At 44.5% G+C, this 10,474-nt stretch overlaps 1 protein-coding gene across 1 annotated transcript in view; it reads left to right on the top strand.

Moving 5' to 3' along the window:
* Positions 1-1,150: 1,150 nt before the first annotated feature.
* LOC121714718 (bile salt-activated lipase-like) overlaps positions 1,151-10,474 on the top strand; it is an 11,126-nt gene continuing 1,802 nt past the window's right edge. The window contains exons 1-9 of the mRNA XM_042099735.1: positions 1,151-1,216; positions 3,767-3,914; positions 4,267-4,386; positions 5,024-5,221; positions 7,480-7,610; positions 8,025-8,132; positions 8,764-8,878; positions 9,328-9,514; positions 9,886-10,089. Coding sequence (XP_041955669.1) covers positions 1,151-1,216; positions 3,767-3,914; positions 4,267-4,386; positions 5,024-5,221; positions 7,480-7,610; positions 8,025-8,132; positions 8,764-8,878; positions 9,328-9,514; positions 9,886-10,089 — 1,277 coding nt within the window. The remainder of the gene's footprint in view (positions 1,217-3,766; positions 3,915-4,266; positions 4,387-5,023; positions 5,222-7,479; positions 7,611-8,024; positions 8,133-8,763; positions 8,879-9,327; positions 9,515-9,885; positions 10,090-10,474) is intronic.

Here is a 10,474-nt window from a genome sequence, read left to right on the forward strand (position 1 = left end):
TTGAATTGACATTGTTGTTTATTATTGCTATTCTCCTTATGTAGTCTTACCAACATTGTAAATTGTTCACTGTTAAATTTAACTATTGTATTGTTGTTATTTGTATGTCACTCTGGACAAACGCGTCTGCCAAATCCAACTATAATCTGAACGTAGGTTAGACCTAAAGTCGCTCTTTCCCCATCACTTGACGTCTTCTTACCACTAGAAAACACAGCTGCCTCTTAGGGCAAAGAGGTGTAAATGAAGTCACTTACATTTATTTAAAATGAATTATGCCTCATACACTTTTAAATCATACCTCATTGTTTTAGGTGTAGGCACTAAGTCAACAATTACATCACACAGCACTGTCATCCTTGATGGTCAGTTTGATAACCTGAGGTGCATGGGTGGAGGCTTGCACAGTATGTGCCAGTTTCCAAATGTTACTCTAGACATCTATTGGAACTTGATTTTCTGTAAGTGGACATAATGATGGCATCAACAGGTCCTACTGTATCTGTGAAGATAAGAGGCGGCCTCTTTGTCTGTGAAGCACTCAGCTGGCGGGAGATGTAAACAGCTTGTTATGAACTGTGGCCAGGATTAAAGGGATGTCGACAGGTGATGCTTTCTCATCACTCCTGTTTGCTCCTGCCAAACATGTTGGGGAATGTGTAACTACTAAAGATTACACGCTAGTGATTAAATCCATTTCAAACTGTATATTCATCTAACTAAAATCTTGATCAAATTTCCATTGACTTAGTAGATATTTAATCAAATTTTAGATGAGGTGTTTTGGCAAGTACCTTATATGTCATCCTCCAGCCAAAGTAAACGGTTGTCTTGGGATATGTAATTAGATATGAATGAATTAGATATGATACATGCACGCTTGCACACTTGCAGAGTAGGCTACCCACTTCCAAAGTGATTAGCTAGGGGAAATTGATTACTCTAAAATCCGATTGGTGGAGCACGTCTTATCTGACCATGCAAACAAACAGGCCTGAAGGTCATTTATTTTCTCTCCCTGAAGAAAGTGTACCATAGCGCAGCCGTATAAAAGGACATCTCCTCAGCAGGAGAAAGAGAGTGTCCAGTTGTGCAGCTAGAGGCACAGTTACTCAGCAGAGTATTTGTGTTAGCAAGACCCTCTGTTAGGATGTCTGTGGCTGGAGTGATTTTTATAGTTTCGGCCCTGTATCTGGGCAGCACAGCAGGTGCCAGTGTAAGTATCATAATTGTTGCCATAATTCTTTGAATTAGGCTACTTCATAATTGGTACTTGTAATTGTGTTGTTTTTTTTACATTGATGTATTAACAACAGGGCAATTCCATGGAAAATTACATTTTTTGTAACATCCATAACGCCAATACAATGTGATAGGCAGGGTGCGATTTGTAGGGGGGGATGGTTAGGATTCCCCCCCCTATGGTTTTCCTATCCCTACCTCTGCTAAATTATTTTTATCGTCGGGGGGGACAACATTTATCCTCCTCTGCCCCTCATATTGATTACTTCATATAAGTAAAGCGCTGCAACGTGAGAACAGTCTAGTAGGCTAGCCTACATAATAATCTGACATCAGAAACGCACCGTCACCGTCAGCCCTAATGCTGCTGACACAGTGGCTGCGTGATAACTTAATTTGGCCTTGATCGTGCAGGACATTTCAGAATGTCGAGTGTGTAATCCATCATAAATGGCTAGGTTCAATGGAAAAGTTAGCTGGACAAATGAAAGAAAACGAGAAGGATTCAGTGAAGCATAATAATGTTTTAGAACCTTCAAAATTAGAAAACTGATGCAACTGAGATGGAGGACAACTGCACGTAGAGTAGAACGTAGGCCTATTGTCCGAAGGAACATACATTAAATGAGGAGATATTTGCTGAATGTCACAGAAATTGCTTGGCATCGCTTATTCAATGGCTCTCTACAGAAACACCTGTAGTTTGCGGAGGACGAACGAGAAAGCACTCGTTTGATAAATCATCCAGTAGTAGACAAATAACTTTTAGAAATAATCTGTACTGCAAAAACGAATGTTGGTGGGTATTTAAACTATCTAGCGGGTGTTTTAACAGCTGCAAGAAATAGAAGCTTCATGGTCTTTATGTTCTGGTTCGCAGGGGCGCCTGCAGGAATTAATGCTATGGCTATGGTACGCACCCCCCCCCCGAAAAAACAAAAAAAACAAACAGTATTTTTCCTTTAGGTTCGTGCATACATAGCATAACAACATCCACATGCAATAATGCAACAACAACGTCTACAATTACCTATTCATTTGGGCAACTTTATACATCCCTATACAGTCTAAAGCTACCTTTAGTTGTGTTATAGCGTACTGTAACGTCTGGCTTTAAACAGCTGTAATGCAGTCGTTCTGACAAGCACACCAATTGCTTAGCCAACCTTGTTCTTGCCCATCTTGAATAGCTCCTCTAGCTTTGCTGCCTCCATCCTTTCTGTTTTCGTTGTTTAAACTTGTGATATCCATGATGAGTATTGAGTTAGTGAATTAGCTCAACATTGTGTGCTGATAACCATATAGAAAGCCGAGTAAAAGAAAACAAGTAGCCTATGCGTGCCTGCGTGCGTTCTCTCCTGCTCAAACATGTGTGCGCGTTAATTTTGATTAGTGTTCACTAACTTTACTTAATAGAAAATTGTAAATAGCCTGATGGCGTTCAACTAATGGGATACTGTGCATAGTTGGAAAGGAATGGTAGGCCAATATGGTGTGAATATACACACACACACAAGGTACATTTTCTCTCGTTGTTGAGTGATGGTACGCACAGTGCGTACGGACGTACACCTGCAGGCGCGCCTGCTGGTTCGTAAATTATTTTCATAAAACTTCAAGTTACCCTATAACTTTACTCTCCAAACTCTTCACTGCACTGTAGGCAATTAACTGACAGTATGATAGGCTATTTATTTTCTGTAGGCTACAATAAACACATTTATTTTTTCAACTTTTGCAATATTACGCACTTGGCTACTGAACGCAAATCAGCAGGAGAGAGAATGCACATAGCCTACGCAGCGTGTAGCGCAAGGCTATTTGGTTACCAACTAACACTGTTAGCCAATTCACTAACTTAAGACTTCAGTGCCATCATATACAACGTTTTTTTACACAACAAATACAGAAAGGATGGAGGCAGCAAAAGTAGAGAAGTCATTTCAGATGGGGCAAGAACAAGGTGAATTTGTATGCTTGTCAAAACGTAGTCCTACCCTGCATTAGAGGAGCTGATCATCATACCAAGCACACTCGCTGTTTAAAGTCATACACCACGGTAAACTAAAACTAAAATGTTACAAAGGTGGCAAAAACAATATAGGGTATTATTAGCCATGACATTACTTTTTTTTTGGGGGGGGGGGGGGGGTTACAAACTTATTCAACCCCCCCTCTGGTTTTTACACAAATCGCACCCTGGTGATAGGTATGATGTGAATGATTACATGAAATTTGAGCATTTGCTATTTTTAGCTGAAGAATGTACATGAGAAAAAATGCACAAAAAAATGAATGTTATCATTCACATCATACAAATGCCAAGGCATTTCACTGGCATTTTGGATGTGACAAAAAGTCAATTTTCCGTGGAATTGCCTAACAACAGTGCTGTTTATAGGAATGTTTCCATAAATGGCATTTATTGTAATGTTTTATAAACAACACACACACAACACACTCCTGTCATATCTGTATGTGTTTTGTGTGGGCTGGCTGACACTGACACTCTCCTTTTCTGTAGCTGGGAGTGGTGTACACTGAAGGGGGCATGGTGCAAGGGAAGAACCACAGAATGGGACTGTTCCACTCTGTGGACGTGTTCAAGGGGGTTCCCTTCGCAGACATCCCAGCGAGGTTCGAAAAGGCCAAACCCCACCCAGGATGGGACGGTAAGGAAACACCTTTTTAAACTTACTTACCGAGCCGGCTTAGACTGGTTTGCCGTTAGAGGTATAGTCAGGTGGTGGATGTGGTCAGGGTCTAGGGACTCTTGTCTATGCTGAGGTGAACTTTGGGGTTAGAAGGATGGGGATTCCCGTATAACGATTAAGCGTAGATCTAGACAAAAAGCTTTTTCTCAGTGGAGATCTCTATTGAAGTTCTCTTTCAGTCTTGGGCTATCAAAACTAACAGAAATATTTTTCTAGATATTCTCTGGATTTATTTTAAGTCAAATATTTCAACCCAAGGGTCTTCAGGTAGATCACTAATGGCGCCGCCTCCGGGCTGTTTTTGACACAGGTGTTCTGAAAGCCACCAAGTATCGTGACAGGTGCCTGCAGGTGACACTCATGCAGTCTGGTTCCCACGGCAGCGAGGACTGCTTGTACCTCAACATTTTCGTCCCCCAAGGCAGAAAAGGTGGGGAACTTCAAACACTGACACGTAATCTAATTCTAAGCCGTGAGCTGTGTTTCCAGCTCTCACCAAGAACACAAAACAAGGGGCGGCTGAATGGTGTTTTTGATCAATTCTTTCCTCCTTGGCCTGAGGCAGCTTTCCCTTTGTGTACACTGTATATAGGCTCAGTTGTTTTGTCTAGTGTTTTTTACTATGTTTAAAATGGGATATCACAACGTAAGATGTGTTCTACTAAACTGCTGAATAGACTTTTAAATAGCAGCAGCCATATTATTGTAAACCAGACCAGACCTAATGCTTTTCTCCGTCTCTCATACTGTACGTTTTGATGCTTTTCTGATGCTTTTCTCCCTCATGTGTCCTGATGCTTTTCTCTCTCATGTGTCCTGATGCTTTTCTCCCTCATGTGTCCTGATGTGTCCTGATGCTTTTCTCCCTCATGTGTCCTGATGTGTCCTCATGTGTCCTGATGCTTTTCTCCCTCATGTGTCCTGATGCTTTTCTCCCTCATGTGTCCTGATGTGTCCTGATGCTTTTCTCCCTCATGTGTCCTGATGTGTCCTAATGTGTCCTGATGCTTTTCTCCGTCCCTCATGTGTCCTGATGCTTTTCTCCGTCCCTCATGTGTCCTGCTCAGTGTCCACTGGGCTGCCCGTGATGGTGTACCTGTTTGGGGGAGCCTTCCTCCTCGGGGCCTCCAACGACGTCAGCTTCATGGGCAACTCTCTGTATGACGGCAAGGAGATGGCGGACCGGGGCAAAGTCATCGTGGTGACGGTGAACTACCGCGTGGGCACGCTGGGCTTCCTCAGCACGGGTGACTCCAGACTGCCAGGTTGGACTGCAGAGGATGCCATACATATATTAAACTGCATTATACTACACATTACATTGCAGCGGGTATCATATATACACATACATTAAAGTGTTACTCCGGAGTAAAAACAACCTAGGCTCTATTTACGGTAGTTAGGAACTTCAAACTTTTGATTGAAAGCAAACTTACAGTAATTGGTGGCGTTTTAAGCAAGACCGTTTATTTGCGTTATCACTGAATGGGCTAATAGTGATGCTAACAGGGCAAGGTGCCACGTCGCTATTTTATAACACTAACAATGCTCAAAATATAATTTAACTTCTGTGGTAGTGTGGTGAGGGTTTCTACAGACAAACCGAAGTACACAGTACACATACATTAAAGGAGAATTCCGGTGTGATATTGACCTAAAGTGTATTGAAACATGATACCGAGTGTGAACGTATGTCTCATAGCCCATCTCGGCTTGTCCCCTGCACTCCAAAATCTGGCGCTAGTTAGCCGATGCTACCAACAGCTTTTTCAATAGTGGTGCTTCGGCATCGGGTTAGCCATGCAAATAAATCACTGTTTTACACCCATTTACGAGGCTCAATGTATCTCCACACTTCATTGGTAGACTTCTGAGGGCCCTGACATTTAAAACGAGACAACGAGTACACGTATATTAAACTGCAGTAGACTGTAGGGGGAACCGCATGTACAGTATGTACAGTACAGTACACATATATTAAACTGCATTAAACTGCATGGTGAACCGTATGTACATATATATTAAACTGCATTAAACTGCATGGTGAACCGTATGTACATATATATTAAACTGCATTAGACTGTAGGGTGAACCGTATGTACATATATATTAAACTGCATTAAACTGCATGGTGATCCGTATTAACATATATATTAAACTGCATTAAACTGCATGGTGAACCGTATGTACATATATATTAAACTGCATTAGACTTTATGGGGAACTGTATGTACACATACATGTATGTTAAGAAGCCATTTTGGGCCGTGGTCCATTGCTCAAACTCATGCACTTAGTGTCTCATACTGTGAGTGCCTGCAGTTTAGTATGCGCTCTGACTGCCATAGCACAGAGTCTGGCTTTTTGGCATTGCAGTCGAGCGGCAGGTTAGTACCTCTGAGACCTGGGCTGGAGGGCCGGTGGGTATACTGTACTCTCCCCTCTCTACCTGCACCCTTTAAGATACTATACACTTCTTTAGTACGACAGCAAGGAGATGGCTTATGGTTATCTATGAGCATCTAGGTTTCTTTTGTGTGTAAGTTGGCAGAAGGGGTAAATTAGGTCCTAAGCAGAATACTAACTCTTAATTTGCGCCCTTGACATATGTCACCAAAGGAGAACACAAGGATGCAACTACTGTACTTGCCACTAACAAGACAATCCTTATTGTAAAGCTGTTTACCAGCTAGAGGAGTGATGGCGAAACCTCACTGTTCTGAGACTCAAACTGTATATAACTGGAGCCAAAAGGCACACCTATGACATGAAATCGAAACCTCACTGTTCTGAGACTCAAACTGTATATAACTGGAGCCAAAAGGCACACCTATGACATGAAACCGAAACCTCACTGTTCTGAGACTCAAACTGTATATAACTGGAGCCAAAAGGCACACCTATGACATGAAATCGAAACCTCACTGTTCTGAGACTCAAACTGTATATAACTGGAGCCAAAAGGCACACCTATGACATGAAATCGAAACCTCACTGTTCTGAGACTCAAACTATATATAACTGGAGCCAAAAGGAATCGAAACCTCACTGTTCTGAGACTCAAACTATATATAACTGGAGCCAAAAGGCACACCTATGACATGAAATCAAAACCTCACACACGCATTTCTTCTCAGTGTTTTGCTGCATGTACTTACTCATGTAATTGTGTGAATAACTAACCACAAACACTGCAAGCATTCACGTTGCTGTTGACATTTACTGCCTGCTTTGAATAATAGCCTGTAACAGATGGCATCTATCAAACCCATGGCTACTTTCCCCTTAAGCATGCTGGTTTTGTACTCTCTCATTACTAATGCTTTTTCAAAACATGACTCATACCCATACACAAAATAAAGATCTCTGTGTATGTTTGCTCCTGCTGAGCTATAATGTTCTTTATGTAATATTCACATGACCCATCTAACACACACACACACACATACACACACACACACACACACTCTGCCATGTGAGAGCGTAGCCTGACCTGCTACTGTAATGCACTCTGTTCCTCTAGGGAACTACGGGCTGTGGGACCAACACGCGGCGATCGCCTGGGTGCACAGGAATCTCCGCTCGTTCGGTGGCGATGTGGACAACATCACCGTCTTTGGCCAGTCAGCCGGGTCTGCCAGCGTGAATTACCAGGTAAGATCCCGGCCCTCACCCCGCCCCAACACCCACTCACCCCCACCGCCTCTCAACCCACCCCCATCCCGCCCCCCACCCCCACTCACCCCCACCGCCTCTCAACCCACCCCCATCCCGCCCCCCACCCCCACTCACCCCCACCGCCTCTCAACCCACCCCCCCCGCCCGCACCCGTAGGGCTGACACGCGGCGCCCCAGCGCTCTGTCACATTATCCCACTGCGGTGCACAACATGATGACGCCCCTCCACAGCTCGCAAAGAAACATCCTCCTCAACAACATTAGAGAAAACACGCTTAAATATTTAAAAAGCAAGATGGTTTAATCTCTCCTGGATACTGAGTGTCCCGTGTGTACTCACTCTCTGACTGTGTGTGTGTGTGTGTGTGTGTGTGTGTGTGTCTGTGCCAGATGCTCTCCCCGTACAACCAGGGCCTCTTCCGTCGTGCCATCTCCCAGTGTGGGGTGGCACTGAGCCCCTGGGCGCTTCAGAGGGACCCACTGGGCATGGCGCGCAAGGTAAGACCTCCGCTACCATCACTGCCATGCTTTCATTCAGATGAAACTTTCATCACTTGAGTTCAGTTCAAATGCAGGACAAGTGAAGTGAAGGCTAGGGCTGTTAGGAAGACATACAGTACGCCACCCCAGAGGCCAGTATGTGCATATTGACCCTTTCAACAATAAAAACAAAAACAATGCTTGAACATTCTATTTGGTTCCCAATCTACTTCCTCTGCATTAAGATAACATATGGAATGTTAAAACGGAAGCCTTGTGATGCTGATAAAAGGGTCTATTACAGTAAGCACGCTTTTATATCCTATGCCATGGCACAAGGGGGAGCTACTGCCCCCATCTAGTCTGAAACGTGTCAGATGAAACATTCGTCTGATTTAACTTAAGTTGCTGGAAAGACGTTGCACACCCTTAGAGTAAATGATGCACAATTTAATGAACACTTAGAGATATGTTCACGCACTCACGCGCACACACACACACACACACATACACACACACACACACACACACACACGCACACACAGGCACACACACAGTCACACACACACACACACACACACACACACACACACTCACACACACACGCATACATTAAGTGTCTCTGTGTTGTGTGCTTGCATGCGTGCAGATTGCAGAGAAGGTGGGCTGCAGGCAGCAGGAGAACATGGCGGCCTGCCTAAAGATGACTGATCCCCTGGCCCTTACCACGGCCGGGAAACTGGCCCTGTCGGAGATGGGCAAAGGTTGCTATGGAGATGCCCCACATCCATCTTTGTTTACTCTCTCTCGCATGGAATTATTATGGCAAATTTGAAATACCCCCCCCCCCCCCCCTCATGTTCTCCCATGAGATTAGCACACGGTACAGCCAGTGCTGACATACTTGTACTTTAGAAGCTTATAAAGCATAGAGGAAATCCAAACACACTCTCACACACACACACACACACACACACACACACAGCTCCTTAACCACCACCCCACTGATTCACTTATTTAATACTTCAACAGCATTAATGATATGCACAGATGGAGAAGAATTCAAACCCTTTACAAGTGTGTGTGTGTGTGTGTGTGTGTGTGTGTGTGTGTGTGTGTGTGTGAGTGTGTGCGTGCGTGTGTGCGTGCGTGTGTGCGTGCGTGTGTGTGTGATCTGTTCTATAGCACTGACCTTGCTGATCTTTGCTCCCAGACCCAGTACTGTACATGTTAGAGTTGGCTCCAGTGGTGGATGGAGACTTCATCCCCGACCACCCCAGCAAGCTCTTCCACAACGCCGCCCAGTTCGACTACATTGCTGGGACCAACAGCATGGACGGCCACTTGTTTGCTGGTATGGACATCCCCTCCATCAACCACAAGTACAAGACAACCCACCCGTACGTCTCAGACACACTCTGTGTCTGTGTGTGTGTGTGTGTGTGTGTGTGTGTCTGTGTGTGTTTGTGTCTGTGTGTGTATGTGTGTGTGAGTGTGAGTGTGAGTGTGAGTGTGCGTGTGTTTGTGTGTGTGTGTGTGTGAGTGTGCGTGTGTGTGTGTACCATATTTTAAGACTGTGGATTGTAAAGAAGATCACTGTAAATCCCTCTTCCGTCTCTTGGCTGTTGTTCTCCCATAAAGGGAGTGTGTGTGTGTGTGTGTGTGTGTGTGTGTGTGTGTGTGTGTGTGTGTGTGTGTGTGTTTGTCTGTGTGTGTGTGTGTGTGTGTGTGTGTGTGTGTGTGTGTTCTTGGCTGTTGTTCTCCCATAAAGGGAGGAGCTTAAGGAGCTGCTGGGCGGCCTGACCAGAGAGAAGGGCACTGCGGCCGCCGAGTCCTCCTTCACCACCTACTCCGAGCCCTGGGGGCCAAACCCGGAGCAGGCCACCATCAAGAAGACCGCGGTGGACATCGAGACGGACTTCCTGTTCTTCGTGCCCACGCAGATCGCCCTGCAGCTGCACGCCAAGCACGCAAAGTAAATCTGACCAGCCATCTTCAGATGCACACCAAGCACGCAAAGTAAATCTGACCAGCCATCTTCAGATGCACGCCAAGCACGCAAAGTAAATCTGAGTGGCCATCTTCAGATGCGCGCAAAGTAAATCTGAGTGGCCATCTTCAGATGCACAGAGACTGAAGGGTTAATCAGGTTGTGCATATACTGCAGGTGTTGTCATTTAAGAACGTTCTTTCTGTCTGGTAACAAAATCAGATAAACCACCCAGATCAGAAGTATAAGGTTGAGTGATGTCTTTTAGAACTGCATCAAAATGAGTGTGTATGTGTATTTGTTTTAGAGTAAGTGTGTACTTTCTTAATGTGTGTGTGTGTGCGTGTGTGTGTGTGCATGTGTGTGTGTG

The sequence above is a fragment of the Alosa sapidissima genome, chromosome 8 (assembly GCF_018492685.1).
Source record: "Alosa sapidissima isolate fAloSap1 chromosome 8, fAloSap1.pri, whole genome shotgun sequence".
NCBI lineage: Eukaryota > Metazoa > Chordata > Actinopteri > Clupeiformes > Clupeidae > Alosa > Alosa sapidissima.